This window comes from Arvicanthis niloticus, chromosome 15 (genome assembly GCF_011762505.2).
Source record: "Arvicanthis niloticus isolate mArvNil1 chromosome 15, mArvNil1.pat.X, whole genome shotgun sequence".
Classification (NCBI taxonomy): Eukaryota; Metazoa; Chordata; class Mammalia; order Rodentia; family Muridae; genus Arvicanthis; species Arvicanthis niloticus.
The window spans coordinates 20613690-20633505 of NC_047672.1; the positions used below are offsets into that span (position 1 = coordinate 20613690).

The window sequence follows — 19816 nt, forward strand, 5'->3', positions numbered from 1 at the left end:
TGTGGAGTGCTGGTAAATACAGACTGACAAGAGGGAAGGTTATAAGGGAGCATGTTAGTTTTTAGAAACCTTGTGTGAAACAGATGTCTGCTCTAGGAGACCCTGTATACTCTGCATAATGGGAAAGATGATGCAGTAGACTTGAGGAGAAAAAGGGAAATACATTACTCAGTAGTGATAGCCCATCACTACCTTTCCGATTGTGATAAAAGTTGGGAAACAGTTACAGTGGATTTTAATAGCTGAGAGTGAATTAAATTATTGCTACCACTAAAAATAAAAAGGTCCAGGGAGAAACAAAGATGGTGGCTGCTGCCCAAACCGACGGAGGAGCTTCAAGGGAGACCAACAGAGGCTCCAAAGGTAGAAAGACAGTCTGCAGCGCCCACAGTAGCTCCAGAACAACTTTTTTTAAAGGGCAGGTATTATGGGAAGATGCTCTTAAAAAGTGAAAAGTGGACTTACGAAATTGAAAAAAAAAAAGGGGGGGTGGGGGCAGAACTGAGCTGCAATATAGAGGTATAATTGGGCCCATTACAATTTAGAAAATAATTAATCATGCAATTCTTTTTTAAAAATTTATATTTTGTGTATGTGTGTGGCCAGTATATATTTGCTCATATGAATGTGTATAAATGTATGTGAAAGTGTACATACATTCACAGGCAGACACCAGGTGTCTTGCTCTATCACTGTGCACCCTGTTTGTTGGAACCCTGTCTCAATGAACCAGGAGCTCACCAGAGTAGTTGGGCTGACCTGCCTCTACCTGGTGCTGTTCTTACAGTGCATGCCTGTGCAGCGAGCACTCTATGACTGAGCCACCATCCTGTCCCTCTCATGTAATTCTTTAAGCAAGGGCCATTTTAGAAAATATATACCTAATAAACATTTCTACCTTGGAAGTCTGACTATTCAAGAGTAATTGGCAAAACTAACCTGGTAGTTCACAGGCTCATGTTTGATAGGATGCAGTGAGGGACTGGAGAGAAGGCACAGTGATAGAAAGATGTGCAGAGATTATTACTGAATAGGGCCAGCCCCAACATGAATGGGCTATAGTTACAGCTTGTGTGGCTTACCCTGCTGTGATATAGAGAACATGAGGGCAGTGATTCTGCCTGCAGGCTATAAGTACAAAGGTCAACCCTGGGGAGCTGCAGGGGCAGGCTGCAACAAGGGTGAGGAGGTGTGCGGCAACCTGGAACTTGCACAGAACCTACCTCTGGACTCCCTGCCTAGCCACAAGATTACCCTGATTCTCGGCAACTGCAGGATAGCCAAAACAATTCTCAGCGATGGTCCTATATTTACGCTCCTTCAGAAACCAGAAACCTTGAACCAGACCAATGACTCATTGCAATGAATATTTACATGTAATGATATTTGGGCCATAAAAAAACCAAACCAAACCAAAACAAACAAACAAACAAAAAACCATGCAATGCGACACACTGTGGTTTCTAATGTTACTATGACATACAAATATGCAATGGAGAGACTGAAAGATGGTGGAAGGAAGCAGTGAGTACTCAGTGGAGAAAAGTAGAACTAGAGATGCAACTGTGGGGACTGGGGTGAGAGCAGGCTGCAGTGGACAGGGGAATATGTCATCGTCCAGTCTGACTGGCAGGGTGGTGTGCAGCACACTGGAGCTTTTGCACACTCAGCCCCTGAACATGCTGCCTTCCAGCACGATCACCCAGGCTTGGAAAAACAACAGGATGTCCGAGAGGAAGAATGGTTTACTTTCTAGATTGAACCTCTTTGAAAGATTTCCATGGCCCATGCTGCTGCCCCAGGCCATTTTGAAGGCCAAGTTCATGTGGATATATGTAGTCTGTGCTTCCACAGGAGGCCATGTTAGTGTCAGTGATCTGGGTGGCCACCAGCGGCCATTTGGATGTGAGTAGCCTATACTGCTGTATGAAGCCATGTTGATATCCCTGGTACATACCACTGAAAGCTATTTGAGGTCAGCAGTTCTGCTGCAGCTGTGTTGGTCCTAGTGTGGCTGTGTTTGGTCCTACTGCAGCCAGTATCTTTGTTGATGTTCACCAGCCCATGTTACCATGAAAGGCTGTGTGGATATCCATAGTCTGTGCTGCCATCTGAAGCCAAGTTGATGTCCATGGGCCATGCTGCGGGGGTAGGGAGGGTGGAGGGTTATCTGAAGCCATGTTGATGTCTATGGACCATGCTGCGGGGGTAGGGAGGGTGGAGGGTTATCTGAAGCCATGTTGATGTCCATGGGCTAGGCTACCAATGGAGACAATATTGGTGTTCATGGCCACTGATGGGGCAGAGGACCACATTGATATCCATGGTCAATACTGCCACTATAAATCTTGCTGAGATAGATATCACGTACGGACTCTGGAGACTGTGTGGATGTCTGTGGTATGTGCTGTCACCAGAAACCATGTGGAAATACATGATCCATGCTCCAGCTAACTGTACAGGGCAAGGAAGCTACAGTTGAAAGGGAGACAGATATATAAGGGTCGAGAACCCCTATTCCTTCCCACCCAGCCCACTCCCAAAAAAGTAACAGCCTAGCCAGGAAGCCATGGAAGAAAACTCTTAAAAACTGTGATTTGAATCCTGAAATATAGCTCTCCACAGTTAAGGGCATCTGACAGGGGTGCAGGTGGGGACAGACTCAGTGTTCTTGCCACTCCAAGTTTGACCATACTCCAGTGAGTATATAGCCAACACAAATTAGGCTGTTGGTTTTTTTTTTTTTTGTTGTTGTTGTTTTTGTTTGTTCTCCTTGTCTTCCTCTTCCTCCTCCTCCTTTTCTTCTTCCTCCTCTTCCTCCTCCTTTTCCTCCTCTTCCTTTTTTCTCCTCCTCCCTATCCTTCTCTTCTTCTTTATACTCCTCCTCTCCATCTTCCTTCTTTTTCTTCTGTTTTCAGGATAGGTCAGAAAGATATGGGGCAGACCTGGGAGGACTGGGAAATGAGTGTAATGGGGCTCATTGTATGCAATAGTCATACACTCCATTGTTATTGAGATGAAATTTTCAAATAAGGAAAATAGGGAATATATTGCAGACATGGTACCAGTTATGAAATATCACAAATTCTTGCAACTTTTCCAAATGATGAACAAAGAATGATATATATAATATTAATTTACTAAGTATCTGAACAAGTCATCTTCTTTAGATACCTTAATGGAAGTATTCTAACACAAATGTTTTAAATATTTTCTCTTTGCTAATATTTTGCACTGTTCTCATGAGGGATAATCACTTACTTTTTTAGAAAACATACTGTGGAATATAAACTTGTGCTTGGAGTGAACTCTCAAATAAAGAGCAAGATAAATCAGTATTCCTAGTTTAAATGCCTAAATCTCTGTTCTTAGAACACTTATTATGCCATAATCAAGTCCTGAAATGATATAATAACACAGCCATATAGTTTTCCATTTTATATAACAGATGTCTACACAGCATATATTGCAAAGTGTGGTTTGAACACTGTTGACAAGGCATTCATAAATACTGGTGACTACAGTTTTATTCTAGTATTTAATTAGATGAACATTAACAAGGTAGTTCTGAGCCTCTTATGGGTCCTTTCTGTTCAACTGGACCTCCCTTACTGTACTGTAAAGCCCCCCTCTATCTAGTCTACTCAAATTTTCAAATTTTTCAAAATTATTGACATATTTTTGTCAATAATAATTCTGTTTGCTCTAAACAATTTCCCAGTCAGATATTTATTAAACACATAAAGACATTTCCCCTCTGTGCTGTTAATTCGCCCAGCAAAATAAAAGCAAGCTCTTTATCATTTTTTAGTGTAACACTATGAAGCTGTTTGCCAGATGTGCTATAGTAACAAAATGCTGCATTTTGTGGCATGGGTAAAGTTGGCAGCAGTTGAAAGGAAATCACTTGTCAGTGCTAGATGATAAACATAAGGAGATCACGTACAAAACAGGGCTTACCTTTCTTTGTGGATTCTCCTTTTAGGCTTGGAGGAACAGTGGACATGCAAAAACTGTGGCCATGCCAACCAGGCTCTGCATCTCATGGAAGAGCACTCAATGAAGAATATTTTGAAACTTAGTCACTACACTGGCTCATGGCCTTCCATGTAGCTCCCTCTGGCTCCACTGTTAGTATTGCTTAGTATTCTTAGACATCATTGCTTAAGATGGACTGGTGAAAATAAGCTTCCAAGGCTTAATGTGGCAGCATTTAGCAGATTCTTTACTCCAATTCCAATAAAAGGTGAACATAAAGATGGGGTAGGACATTAAAAATAAAGAAGCATGAATGCAGCTGTGAAGGAGAATAATGTGCCTCTGTGTGTGTGTGTGTGTGTGTGTGTGTGTGTGTGTGTGTGTGTGTGTGTGAGAGAGAGAGAGAGAGAGAGAGAGAGGAGAGAGAGACAAAAAGAGAGAGAGGGAGAGGGAAAAAATGTGATGGGAATGGCCTCTTAGCCCTCAGTAGGTATCTATCTGTCTGTATGTTTTCCTGTAGCTTAGAATTATAGTCTGGAGAAACTGATCACATGATACTTACGGATGATTTCCAGTACACACACCATGCTACGTCTTCGCTGCCTTTTTACTGGATTATAGTTTCTTCACAGTAAGGTTGCTGCATATGTTCTAATAAGCACGACTGAAGAGGCAAACCATGATTGATTTTTGTTGCTTCTCTGCTGTATAGAACTGCTTTTGACTTCAAAGAGTTATCTTAGCTGAGAACAGAGGATGGAGCAGAAACCTGTGCAGTGATTCATGGGAATATATGGAAGAGAATGATTAGTTCATGTGCCTCTGCTCTTCAGTGATGCCATAAATCCTGCAGGAGTTCTTTAACGTCAGGCCAGATGCCTGCTTCTGTCAAATCTCATATAGACTAGCATATATTATAAATTGAGAAATCTAGGGAATGAACAAAAATTCCTTCACCCAGTCATTCATTTTTTTAGCGATGTCACATTGACATGCCGATAGAGGATGAAAGCATAATACTGTTCTCCTTTAGCCATAAAAGCTAAATTTGCATATTTATAAACACTGAGACCCTTCACATATGGCAAAACACACTTTTAAAGCAAGAGACAAAATGCTAATTGACAATAGTCTAAGACCTATATGTGACTTCCCAAGTCTCTAAACCATTTTATTCCCGAAATGAAAATATTAAGGTGCATTGGTTCTTAGAATAACGAGAAAAGCCATGAAAACCTAGCAACACCAAGTAAGGAGGCTTCCCGTTGCGCTGCTTAAATCAGTGACTTTACAGCATCGCTTCTCTTGCCAGGATAATAAAATGTAACGTGTATGTGCTGCTTCCTTTGCATTATATATTGGAAGCTGAGGAATCATCTTTCAGGGAGTTAATATCCACCAGTTGAAAAAAATTATTTTCTTTCATCATTCCTCGCTACACTTCTCTAGAACACAAAACATACAATGTCTTTAGCTGGATTCTAGATTCTACCAAAACATAAAGCAGTCCAAAATCAAGGAAGAAGAGTAATTAAAAGCAAGGGCGAATATCAACACATTGAAAATAGGAAACACCCATAATGTGGGAATCCCTCCTTGATAAACAATAGGAAGTCACCCCCATTGTCAGAAATGTCAGAGGATCAACAGTCTGGGCCTCCGTGCAGAAGCCAACAGTCCCTCTTCCAGCCCTCTTGAGCCCTGTATATGGAACCCCAAGCCACAAGATTGCAGCTTAGCTGTCAACCTCCAATAGTGTGGCATTCTGCCACAGGGCCCTAGAAGTGCAGCCTTAAACAGGAAGCTGGGCCAAGTTCTACCTACATGAAATGCTATCACATAGTTGCCTTCTGGAGCCAAAATACTGTAACGAACTGAGAATTTCTGCCACCCCTTCTACTGACAACCGCTGCTGTTATAAAGGAAACATCTTCACCTCTTTCAGCATTTGTTAAAATGCGCAGCATGTGGTACTCAGGATGTTCGGCTGTATTGTATTCTGATTATATATCTTCAGCGAGAATTGTTTTGCTTTGGAGAAAAGGAGTGAGTGGGAGAAACAAGTGTGTGGTAAACTATCCAAACTCAGTCACTTTAAAAGAAAACTCTACAAGCCACCAAAGACATACTGCCTTGCAGAGAATCAAAGACTTTTAGAGGAAAGTCAGAAGCAGTTGTAATGGCTGGTGAGAAGTGACTCCAGTTCTCACTGGGAGGCACTGCTCATCTAGTGAGGGTTCAGACCCACCATCCTTCCCCCATCAGTCCTGCTGAGGGAGAAGGAAGGGTTGCTGTGAGGCAGTTTTACACCTTCTTCCTTGTAGAGAAGACTTACAGTTGAGCACATTAATCAGATTACATACAGTCCCCAGCCCGCATGCATACACATCTACTGCCTGCAGTGCATTCCTTACCATGCCTCCATGTGGCTCCTTTGTAATGAGTGTTTGTAACCTAGTGTCTCATTACTGTCACTTGAAGTGTTTATGTGGAGGCACATCTCTGATGCTAACATGGAGGTCCACGAGTGAACAATTCGTGTTTTTATACAACCTGGAACCACTTACCCAAGGGTGGTACTACCCACAGTGGGAAATCGTGTGTTTATACAACCTGGAACCACTTACCCAAGGGTGGTACTACCCACCGAGGGCTGAGCCCTCCCACTTCATCATTGATCAAAAGGATTCTTCACATGTCATCCTGCAGACTCATTTCTGCCACTCAGGCATGTTACATGGACCACACAGTCTACCCATGCTTCTGTATACATTTTATCTCCTGCATGGACATTGATTGTCCTCTTCTCTCCCAACAGAAGTCAAGATCATAATTTGTGTGATTATCCTTAGGCCTTATCTGATTGAATATTTAAGTAAAATATTTCTATTGCTTTAGTGCTTTCTGTGGATGTAATAAACACTAACCTAAACCAGCTTGGGACAGAAACGGTTTATTTGGTTTACAGTTTATAGAACATCATTGAGGGGAATCCAAGGCAAAAGGCTGAAGGCAGGAACTAAAGCAGAGGCTACGGGGAGTGCTGCTGACTAGCTTGCTTGTATATCATCACAAGACTACTTGCCTAGGGGCAGTACTGCCCGCAGTGGGCTGAGCCCTCCCACTTAATCATTAATCAGGAAAATGCCCACAGAAACATGCACACAGGGCAATCTGATAGAGTATTCTTCAGTTGAGGTTCCCTCTTCCCAAGTGTCTCCAGCCTGTGTCACGTTGACAAAAACTAACCAGTACACCTATGTGTATACTGTGAGGATATCAATGATGGCCACGGGGACAGGCTAACCATTTACAGTGCTTACGTTGAATTCTGAATATTAGAAACCTGACTCATAGATAAGTAAAGATTTTACTTGGGAAATGGTCTTTTATATATAATTGAATGCATATTTGGTTGTGAGTCTAGAATTCAGTGTCACACAAGGTTGCATCTTCAGCAGGTGCAATGGGTGGTATCTTTATAATTGGTTGGTCTCAAGAATAAGACTATCTGTGTGTCCCTGGACATATTCATCCAATTTTTCAGTGTAAAGCTTATAAGTAATAGTAAGCTGATCTAGAAAAGTAGGTCTAAATCTAAGAATGTACTGAGTTAATTTGTGGTTAGTATTATGATAGGCCACATTAAGTGTTATTAGCTGGTTGCCAGTGTGCTGTAGATTGTTCCTGTCTTTCCCTTCTTCATACTTGCTCTTCTTCTTCAGGGGAAGCACAGGCTCCATGTAGACACTGGAATGGAAGGCAACTGGTGTGGCCTTATTCCTGTTGGACAGCCTTGCAACCAGGTGACGACAACAGGCCTGAAGTGGAACCTCAGTGAGTAAAACCCTTCTAGAAAGGGAGGGTTTGGCTTTCATGGGGAAGAGGTTGTTTGTTTTGGGCAGAGATGACTTTGAAAACGTGAGCCTTTGGGTAGCCTCTTCTTCACAGACATTTGCACCATGCCTGGCTGTTGTCATCCTCAATGTCTTTGGTGTTCATATAGGTAACCTAAGATGAAATGACAGGCTGATTTCTGTAGTCCTTGCCAGTTCCTACCACCACCATCTGAGTGTTTCAACTTCTGTACCCTCAGTTGTCCTTGTCATTTTCTCTTCTGTCGTATTGCCTGGAGCCACAGAAGGTGTACTTGTAATTTCCACTTGTTTTGGTGATGACTTATGATGGCTTAGCACCTTTCTTATAAGCTATATAAGACATTTGTTTATCTTCCTTGGAGAAAATCATATCAAGTCTTTGCTCCTCTAGTAATTGAGTTGTTCCCTTTGACCTAGGATGTGAGTCCTTCACATGTTCTAGCTGGGAGTTCTTCATCAGATATATGGCTGACTGATATGTTCTTAAAGTTCTTTGCTAGTATTTTTAGTTCCTAAAACTTAATTAACTAAGTTCATTCTGATGGTGTAGTTCTCTTTTTCTTGATTTTGTTTTGTTTTGTTTTATGCCTCTTGATGCCATGTCTGTGTTGGCCACTGCTCTCTTGATTTGTGTACAGGAACCATACTTTACTTTTTAGAAGTAGTAGCTCAAGTTCTGAATTTGCAAGTTGTTTTCATAATTAAACCTGTGAGCTTTCACAGATTAGCTGCTGTTATTAAATATTAAAATGTTTTTCAAAAATTATGAGTTATACTAAGCTATGCAAAGACTTCCTGTCTTAAAAAAAAAGAAGAAGAAAAAGGAAATAAGAATGTGGGATCTGTTTACTAAATAAATGTTGATGTAGCTTTCAAAACAAAAGAAAAAACTGCCAAACATGGAATCAATCAGCTATGATTAACCATGATCTCTCTAAAGCTGTATAAGAGGTATGTACAACCATGTCATTATTTTTAACATGTTCACCACTGAAAGGGTTTGAAGATAAAAAGATTATTTTTAAGTCTTTTTTATGATTCAGTGATGAAACAATTAGGAAAACTGGAGATCCTTTGAAACACATCTAGAGACCTGTCAGTTTGAAAGGGGAGAGCAGATCTCCTCCCTGCACGTAAGTGTGTGATGGCTTTGAAGCTGTTCATCTGAAGCTAATATGAGTCCCATCACAAGTGTTTTGAAAACATTGCAACCTAAATCAACTGTTTTAATTCCCACATTTCTCATTACTTACAAGGATCCAGGGTAGACCACAGTAAGCTCTCTCCTAGATCTAGTGCTGACTGCGTTTCTCAGTACTGGCACCAGGAAGGATAAAGCACCAAGTCAAAGGGCAGATGGAGGAGAGGGACTGTAGCATCCTAGTCAGGGAGGTAATGGGAGTCGTAAGTCCACACACGCTTCCCTGAGCTCTTTCCAATACCCTGCATCCTCCAGTTCCCACAGCACTGTGCACATCCTGATTTTGAAGAATAGTGCTCTCTCTCTTGGAAGGATATAATGTTGGATCTTCCCTAAATACAATATGCCATTATTCATTTGTGTGGTTACGGGTTGCTTCAAGTTTTAAAATAATTGTTTTTCTCTACATATTTATGATAATAGATGAAAAATGCATGATGGGGCACATCTGTAATTCAGAGAAATGCAAATCAAAACCACTTTGAGATTTCATATTACACCTATCAGAATGCCCAAGAACAATAAAACAAATGACAGCTCATGCTGGCAAGGATATAGTAAGCGGAAAACTCATTCATTGCTGGCGGGACTGTCACCATGGAAATGAGGATGGCCATGTTTCAGGATACTGGGAATCCCTCCACTTCGAGGTCTGCCTATATTATTCTTGGCATATATCCAAAGGGGTCTTAATCCCACCACAGAAACGTTTGTTCAACCATGTTCCTTGCTGTTGTCTTCTTAACAGCCAGAAATTGGAAACAGCATAGATTTCTGTCAGTATATGAATGGATAATGAAAACATGGCTCATTTACACAATGCAGTTTTACTCAGCTATTAAAGAAAAATGAAATCATGAAATTTGTAGGTGCATTTATGAAACTAGGAAAAAAAATCATTCTGAGTAAGGTAGCCTAGACCCAGAATGACAAACACAGTTTTATTCCCTTATATGTAGATATTAACTGTTAAGTCAGGGATAACCACACTATAATCTACAGAACCATAGACTTTATGTATAGAGTAAGGGACTAGGGGGTGATAGATATCTCCTTAAGAAGGGACAATAGAATAGATAGTTATGGATGAACAAGGTGGAGATAAGAACAGGAGGATCAAATGGAGAGGGAGAAGGAAGAGGGGGAGAAGGAAGTACATGGAGAACAGCTAATGTTAAGGGCCATTGGAAGGGCTGTATGGAAAATAATATAATACAAGCTTTTCAAAATCTATTATTGTATGAAAGAGATTTAAATGAAATTGCCGACAGAAGAGATGGAACCCAACTGGACATCTCTCATCATGACCAAATGAAGCTTCCACTGTCAGGAATGGCTATGTCTAATCAAGTTATTGTCCAAAGGGGGCCCATGGGAATCCCCAAACAACGCAGGCTATTGCCAAGGCTATCAGATATTCTCCACACAGTGACAGCTAAGAAAACAAGGTCCTCTAAACACAGCAGGACTGACACAGATATAAACTTTCAGAGAGCCTAAAGGGATCTGACCCAAATGCGTCCCAGTGCTGAAAGAAGCACAGCCCCTTTCCCTCACAACCTAGTAGATATTTCCAACTAAAAACCATTCACAAAGGAAAACTCAGTTCCCTCAAGGGAGTCTCACTGGGGATATAAACCATTCATAAGGCCAGTCCCCATGCTCAGCAGTAGATGGCTAAGACAAAGGAATCCAGTGACATCTTTGGAGATTCTTTGTCTCATAATGTCTTTACAAGGCATTTTTTTAAAACTTATAGTATGTCTTTTGTATTTATGTTATGGCTTCCAGTTTTATGTTTTTAGTGATTCCTCTGTGTATGGACCATGTATGCTGTTGCTACTGTAGGGGTGTAATCCTGGGAGAATGGGACCTAAAAGTGAGTCAGACTAGTTTCATGCAGTAGCCACTTCATTGAGAACAGAAAACAGTAGATACTCTGCAGGTAAGAAGAGTCACAAGATCCTTCTCTTGTTTCCTTGGAGTTTTCTCATAAGCACTTAGAATTCTCACACAGCTCCATCCCTGGACTGCATTCTAGCTGTATGTCTATCCATCTACATGTGTATCTCATGATTTTTCTTTAGTGCTTTTTCTTCTGCTTGTTTTATCTCATTGTATTTTATTATTATTCTTAAGATACCAGTATGTTTTCTAAGGAGAGACATGAAGGATGTGGATTCTGCTAGGAGGAAAGGTGGCAGGCAACTCAGAGGATGGAGGATGGGAACCATAATCAGAATATATTGTATGAAGAAAATTTGTTTTTAATAAAAGAAAGAAAAATCTAAAAATAAATTTAAATAAAAGACAAATATAATGAGATTGTACATGTTAGATTGAGTCAAAGTTAATACTCAAATAACAGAAATTTTTCACTTCTCAAACCACTCGTTACATGAAAACTTGCAAAAGCCATTGAAGTAGACAGAAGCCTCCCTGGTTATCCTTCAGTGGATTAAGATGCCTAGTCTGGACAACCCGATCCTATGGCACATTGAGCCTGTTCTTGATTGTGGTTATTTTGTAGCTCAGGGAACTTTGTATTTTAACTACTGACTATGGTTCCTATTTAAATAAGTCACACATCTTCTTGCTTTATGCAAACAAAATAAGTTATTATTGCATATATCTAGACAGTTTTCTGTTAGCAGATTTATTTTAGCAGCCCTGACCATTGATGTGTCTGTTGTTTAACTCTGCTTTGGACTGGTGGTTTTATTTACTAGTTTGGTCATTAATAATAAAATTAAAATACTTTAGGTGTTTATTCTAATTTTTTTACCTCTTAAAATTATTCAGTAACACAACATAGTAGCACTACAACTTATGATATTTAAAGGATCACAAGTTGTTATGGTCTTTTATTTTAAAACAAACAAACAAAAATCTTTGTGCTAGGACTGAGTAGATAGCTCATTTAGTAAAGTGCCACACAGGCAAGACACCAGAACCCATGTAAAAAAGCCAGGTGTGGTGGCTTCTGTCTATAACCAGCAGTTCCAGGGAGGTGAGGGTAAATAGATCCTGAAATTTGTTGTCATGCCTGCCTAGCCTAATTGGCAAGCCAATAAACAAGGCTGAAAAACAAGTCATGATGTTGACCTCTGGCCATGTGCACATACTTGCATACACACAAACATGCTCAGACACATTCATTTAACTACACATACCAGCAGCACTTGCACACAGGTATAAACTACACACACTTTGTAAAAGAATATCTTTGCCACGCACAATGTCATAAATATTCGCCCCTGTGTTGCTATTTATAGGATTTTACCTTTGGGTTCTGGGTATCTACCTTATATTAATTTTTAGAAGTGATATGAGATAATAATTCAGAGTAAGTATGTTGGCTCCTATCAGCTGTGATTGCCTTAGGGATTGTCTGGGTTCTGCAAATCACATTGTACAGGATCTATATCTCATCAGTGTCAAATCTTCTAATCAGTGGGCACAGACTGCTTTTCATTTACTCAAGTCTCTTAACATTTTGGGCAACATTGTGATGACATTACTGCATTAGTTTACAGTCCTTTTGTTCCATTAATTCCCAAGTATTGTTCTGTTCTTATGCTGTTGTGACAGAAATATTGTGATTTCATTTCATTTCACACATATCAAATGTGTATCAATTGATTTCATGTTCCATAGCTGTATTAATCAGGGTTCTCTACAATAACAAAACTTACAGAATGAATCCCGCTATATATCCATTTATGTAAGAGTTATTAGAGTGATTACAGGCTGTGGTCCAGCTAATTCAACAATGGCTATCTGTGAATAGAAGGTCTGAAAATCCAGTAGTTGTTCAGTCCTCAAAAGAGAATATCTCAGCTGTTTTTCAGTATACTGTAGAATCCTGAAGAAAGTAGACTCTATACCAATGATGGAATGGACTTCCTAGCTAGAGAAGAACAGGCAAAGAATGACCTTCCTTCTTTCATGCCCTCTATATAGGCTTCCAGTTGGTTTAACCCAGATTAGAGGTGGGTTATCCCACATCAAAAAGATATGGATTAACTGTGTGTCTTTCCACCCCAAAGATCTAGATTAGAAAGTAGATCTTCCCATTTCAAATGGTTTAATTAAGCAAAAATCCCTCACAGGTATACCCAGCCATTTTGGAGTGTTAGTCAATTCCAGATGTAGTCAAGTTGACAACCAAATAGCCTTGCTGAACAGTTTTTATGCTTATTTTTTAAAGGGGATTCATTAACATTTTCTTCATATGACAGTGTCTGGAAATATGATTTTATTTGTTCTTTTCAAAACTGGATGTCTCTGATTTAATTTTCTCCTCAAATATGAAGACTAGAACCATCAGTAGAAATTTGAATATAAGTAAAAGTGAACATCATTGCCTTGGTCCCAGTCTTTGGAGAAAAGCATTTATTGTCTCACAGTATTGTGTGTTTATTCACGTTGATAGGTTACTGACAGCAGACCAAACAAATAATTCTATCCAATTCTATGATGATAAACCAGTGAGTTTACTGTGGTTACTTATAGAGATAGAATAAGAGGTTATGTACAGGAGCATGGTCAACTCAAGGGTAGCCGCCTCATAACAAAAGCCAGCCCCCCTATGGGTGATGACTCGCAAACGCTGTGTCACTAGAGTTCCCTTGGCTTTAGTAAGGAGTCTTCTATCAGTTGTGCAGAGAGAGACTCATAAGCCTTGTATTTCTTGTGAGTTCCCTGATCCTCCTCTTTCCTGGGCTTCTTGGATCGTAGGCACTTTCCAGCTCAATTCAGGAGAGAACATTTCATTTTGAAAGGAATATCTATACTATACGCCATCCTTTGATTCATACCTTAGGAGTCAGACTGTGTCTCCTGAAAATGTTCCATGACCCTTAGAGAAAATGGTACGAATATCTGATTATTTTCTTGTATTTGTGGCAAAGCAATGAACCACTGTGCAACAGCCGCTTGTGCTCAGCAGGTTGACTGATGGTGAATCTCTGCAGTAACAACTATCCGCTGAAAAGGAGAAATTTCCCTTCAGTCCTACAGAGATTGGAGTGATAGTCTATGGGTGTAAACATGGTGGGCAGGTTGTGTTCTCTCTGATGCTAAATCTTTATGCTACCTCTTTTAAGGGATTTTTGATGATAGGAGAATCACCGAGATATCCCAGGTTAGTATCATCTCAAAGTGTTTAACTTAATTGCACCTGTGGTGACCCTCATCATATAAGTTACATAGGCTCAGGGTCTGAGGTAGTAGTTAAACATTGAGTATGGGCTGTCAGTTCAACCTGAAATACTAGGTTCCTAATCAGTTGACTTAATAATGTTCTAAAATAACATCGTTAATTCAGTATACACTAGGAATCCCAAAGAAGTTTGCTACTACCTATTCACTATTACTCTGAAGATAGGCATTAAGATTATTCATATTCTTTGGAAAGTCCATCTCAGTGTTGTTATACATCATGACGTTCTGGCAGTAGTGGTGAAGGCTAAGGATAAAAAAGACTTGATATCATGGACACGGTTCATTTCTTGAGAGTCACAACTCCCATTCAGTCTGATTTCTTTGACTAGAGGCTCATATTTAGGTTTAGCTAAATATATAATTTAATTCTTGGGATACATAAGGAATCCTTTAGACCAAAGCTATAGCTACACCCACTTGTCGATTTAACCATTCTCTTATTAGTGGTGTCTCTTGTCCACAATCTTGATTAGCCTTGGAGGCTGTTCTTATGGGAAAGATTGGTGCTTTCTACCCAAGATAGGCAGCAATCTGATGGGTGATGATGTGAAGAAGCAGGATACAGAAGGCTTAGCTTTCTCTTGTTAATCTGATATGCAGATATCGTTAGATTCTCAGGGAATGGAAGCTGTTTAAAAACCAGTCTACTGACTATCATTTGCTTCATGCATCCCATGCACACCAAGTAGCTACCTCCCTGGGAGCTGCTTATACAGATGGCACTTTACTCCACATGGTTGTGATTGTGCCATGATACAAGCTGAGATTTTCATATTAAGTACACAGATTTTTGTCTGTGAGGGACTGTTGATAATCAAATTTTCACTTTGGATAAATTCTGAAATTGGCATTTGAAAAAAGATTTTACTCATGGAAACCAACATTTTTTTGTATACTTTGTATACAATTTTCAAAAATTAATGAATATAATTTATTTTTACAAATTTTCTTGGTTTTTATACTCCAAATCATTCTGGAAGGTTTTTAAATATTGTGGTTATAAGCAAATTACCTTTTCAAGCATGTAAGACTAAATAGAACTAAGTGCACTTGTACACACACACACACACACACACACACACACACACTTACTTCTCTTGGTTCCAATACTATTTTCTGTGTTTTAGAATTTAAACCAGACTTTAATGATTTTTTTCTTTTTAAATACCTTACCCTTTTGTGATTCTGCTGAGAGCACAAAGAACTAACAATAATTTACTATATGTCATAGCATCCTGTTTTATTTTTAGAAAATGCCCAACAGTCTGACAACAAACATTTCTGTGGTTCATTCTAGCCATTTAAATATGAAAACAATTAGTGGGCATTTGCAGAGAATGTGATAAATGGGAGTTTGTGTGTATGCCAGGTTTTCATTGACCTGTGTTCAGGAACACTGTTATAACTCAAGCTCGCCTCCCAGCGTGTTGAACTGAGTTGATTTCCCAGTATTTATGTGGGCAGGTTGACTGATGAGTATGACTCCAGTAGAAGCTCAAGAGCCCCTTTCTATTTTCCCTCCTCCACGTTTCATTTTTGCACTGATTCTGATGTGGGCCTTGTGCACTCAGCCATTCAGTTAATATATCCAGACAACAAAGCAATAACTTTCATGATTATGTGAATTGTAGAGAAAGAATCAAGAAGTGCTGTGAATAAACTTTGCTGTGGGAACAGCACCATGGGTATAATTTTCTTCTAGTCTCAAATAATAATACTTTGTATTCTGAATAGCTCTTTCACATATCCATTCTTTTTCTAACCTCAGTCACTAAGTCAAGCTTCATATTAATATGGAGGGAATATCACTTTGCTCATTTTATAGATAAAAAGTTAAAACAGAAAATACTGGGTGGATTGTTGAAGTCCATATTTTCTAACTTAGTCCTTTGTGTACATATGATCAGTTAATCACTGTTCATTAAGTTGTCTATTTCCTTAAGTTTTGACATTATAAAAGAGCCTATCGCAAAGACCTTTTTCAAGATGAATTTTCTCCCAAATTGGACAGGCTCAAAGCAAAAAAGATAGATAATAAATACTTTGGTGATTAAGATCACTTAGGTATTGCCTACGATATTCTTTCCAGCAGTTGATCTTTTAGCACACAGATCAGCAGTCTATGGATTGCACTCTAACTTACATAGAACTTAAGCTCACTGTGACAGCTTGTTTCAGAAATGATTATAAACCAAATGTTGTCATGCATCATGCCTCTCAAAGAAATTGTACCAACAATTCAAAGGGGGAAAAGATACGTCCAGCATTCATGAAGAAAACTAACCTGTTCAAAGAGAGAGCCAGGATGGTTTGCCTGCATGGTCTTCTACAGGTGGATTTCTCAGCAAGGAGCTGCTACTATTATCTCTAGGTTGTTTGAGGTCAAATAGATAATAAAGGAAATCTGAAAATATCTGGAGAACACTAAGCTTAAATAAAAAATTGGGAGGGGATGTGCCAGTCCTGCAAGCCCAAACAGAAGTTCCTTTACCTAAGAAAATATGTTTGCACAAGTGTGAGTGTGTCTATTCATGCATGCACCCAAAGTTTATTGTGAAGTAAATATTTTCATAATCATAAAATGTATTTTCTATATTTTAAAGTGTAATCAAGGTAAAGATTACATACAGAACAGATAAATTCTTAAGCTAATAGAAAACAGCAAAGAACTGCAAAAAACTTTCTTCCCTCTCCAGACAAGTGTCTAATTAAACCAACTAAAGAACACAATGATCTCTGACGTTGAGATTATAAAGCAGCAAAATGACAGTTTTCAGCACTTCAGACCTACTGACAAAATTCATGTCTACAGATCATTATTTAAAAGAACATGCCAGCTCTGTTATTCCTACCTTGAGATTTCCTTGAAGCGTAACAGAAAAAAAGGAAGCATATGGCTGTTCACTTCAGTTACTGATATGAAGGAAAGATGGCAACAGGGTTCAGGACCTGACACCAGCAGCAGTGACTTAGACAGTACTATAAAGTCACATCGATTCTCATCACACCAAGGGCTAGTGGGTGACTACTAAGGCTTTCTTTGAGAGCTGGTGAACCCACAAAGAAGGAGTGCAACCAGATAATAAAAGCCAGGGGCTTGATTTCTTTCCTAGTGCCTTTTGTCGGAGCAGTCAAAAGTTAAGAGAAGCTGAGACAAAATGAGAGTTGGGGACCTCTGTGGGAGCTGTTTGGGGGGTTCATGCTGCTGTGCATGTTTCTTTTCTGTGTAAGTTATTTGTAACTTAGTTCACTGCTTAATGTTGGCTTTGAGCACTGAAGACCGGGATTCGCTAATTATCTTTACAGCTATCACTCCATCTTGAAATAACAACCTATCTCTTTCCGCCCTCACCAATGTTTGTGTTTCCTATGTGTATGTGTCTTAAGTGGGGGGCGGGATACTTATATAAAATTAACAAATGGAGAAGCTTTATGATTTTTTTTTTATATATTTACTGGTGTGTGTGTGTGTGTGTGTGTGTGTGTGTGTGTGTGTGTGTGTGTGTGTGGCATAAATGTAAAGGACCAAGGACAAGCTTGTGGAGTCCTTCTTGCCCTCCACTTGTGAGTTTGGAGGATGCTACTCAGATCCAGCAGGTACCTTTATCCCCTAAGCCATCTAATTTACTTTCTGAGTTTTGTTGTGTTGTATTGTTTTGTTCTGTTTTGTTTTATTTTGTTTTGTTTTTTAACCAGATAAGATTGTTAAGCCATTTTACTTACCTATTTAGAAAATTACTAACTAGCAGAGTACAAGTGACATGTGTTCCCAGAAACAAAAAAATGAGTTGTGGGCAATTTAAGTTTGGCAAACAGTTAAGAAAGGTAAAAAATGAGGCCTGTCCAAGTTCCACCAACTTCTGTCCTGCCAAAGGCAGGTTTTCTATAAAGACAAAGGTGTCTTAGTTTCCACTGCACTGATGACAATGGGAACTAAATACATGGGGCACACCCACTACAAAAGTTATATGGTGGGAAGTCTGTCCTTTTTCTTGTAGGACTAAGAGAATAAAGACTGGGATAGCCTTCTCATCGTATTTGATGCTCTTGTAATTCTAATGTAAATGTAAACCACCATCACTTTCCCCACCATCCACTGCTGTCTGAAAAGAGTAAGTGGACTAGGTCATTTCAAAATCTTTTCCATCTCTTACATTATGCTGTGTATTTTATCCTAATGGTATAATTGAGCTGTTTCATTCTGTTCTCTCAGAAACCTCTTAAAACATTTGACATGCAGCATTATGGCACCACCACCCTCCCCCCATATCACATGACTCCATCCCTGATATTGCTAGAATATGTTTTCCCTTTAACATCTCCATTAGTTTTAAATACCAATTTAAATCACACTGGATACAAACCCCACTATTCCTTATCAAGTGAAATGTTCCTTTTCCTTTGGATTCTTAGTCATGGCAACCTTTCAGGATCTATGACAGATAGTGTCATCCTCCATGTGTGCTTCCTATTCCTTTACTAACAGTGCCTTGTCCTTGGTCCGGATGCCTGTATTGGTCTGTTCCTACTTATCTACATTAATGCCATGTGTAACGTAGGTAATTAACAACATTTTAAATGAGCAAGTGCATTTTACCTACATGAATTCTGTAATGAGACAAAGACAATGGCACTACAGCAATAGATAATGAAGCAGAAGTTCATTACCTAAAAACCACAAAAGCAATTAGGATTAATAACGGATAGGTTGAATTCTAAGTGTGGAAATTCTAAATTACACTGCCTGAAATTGATATACTTTAAAGTGATGTACATACATACATGTGTACATGTGTGTATGTATATATGCATTACTAGTCCAAGCATGAGTCAAGGTGTAACACATTCTATTAACTTCCACATTCAGATGCTGGAAATAACACACACACACACACACACATACACACACACACACACACACTTGAGGGCAAGTATCACCATCATCAAAATAAAAGATGATGAAATCAAATTTTTCATTAATTGTTTTTTATTTCTGAAACCGCTAAGATTTTCCTAGTAAAAATATAGAAAACAAAACCCCTCAACATATTCTACTATTTCTTGTGGGACATTAATGATGTGAAGGCATGTTTGAGAGTAAGGAAGCCTTTCTGAGTTCTTGGTAATCTTGGCTCACAGAGATGTCCTAGAAAACTCACCCACTAAAACTGCCCTGAGACAGTGGCCTTCAGGTTCTTGTCTCTTGAGTTTGCAGAGTGAAATTCATGGAACAGAATGGCTGAGTATTAGAGAGACATTTACTATAGATTCACAGATAGAAGCCTACAAAGGAAAGAAACAGGGATAGGTAGATCAGTTGGCACTTCTGTACTGATCGTTGTGGGTTGTCTCAAGGAAATAGAGAACCAATTTAAACTGGTAGGCTAGGGGCTTTTGACAGCACTTAGTTAGAAACTGGGTGAGACACAGGGAGCTGGGGAGCCCACTGTACACAGCCAGGAGATGTCCAGTTGCCCAATCTCAGTTCCAGCTAGGTCCTCACATACAGCCTCTAGGCAGGTGCTTATTTGGG

General features: G+C 39.4%; 1 protein-coding gene across 2 annotated transcripts in view; it reads left to right on the top strand.

Annotated features, from left to right (window-relative positions):
* The window catches only part of Tpk1 (thiamin pyrophosphokinase 1), a 323577-nt gene that overhangs the window by 236137 nt on the left and 67624 nt on the right, over window positions 1–19816 (top strand). For both annotated transcript variants that reach the window (XM_034519348.2, XM_034519349.2), the window contains one exon: window positions 7704–7815. In XM_034519348.2, coding sequence (XP_034375239.1) covers window positions 7704–7815 — 112 coding nt within the window. The remainder of the gene's footprint in view (window positions 1–7703; window positions 7816–19816) is intronic.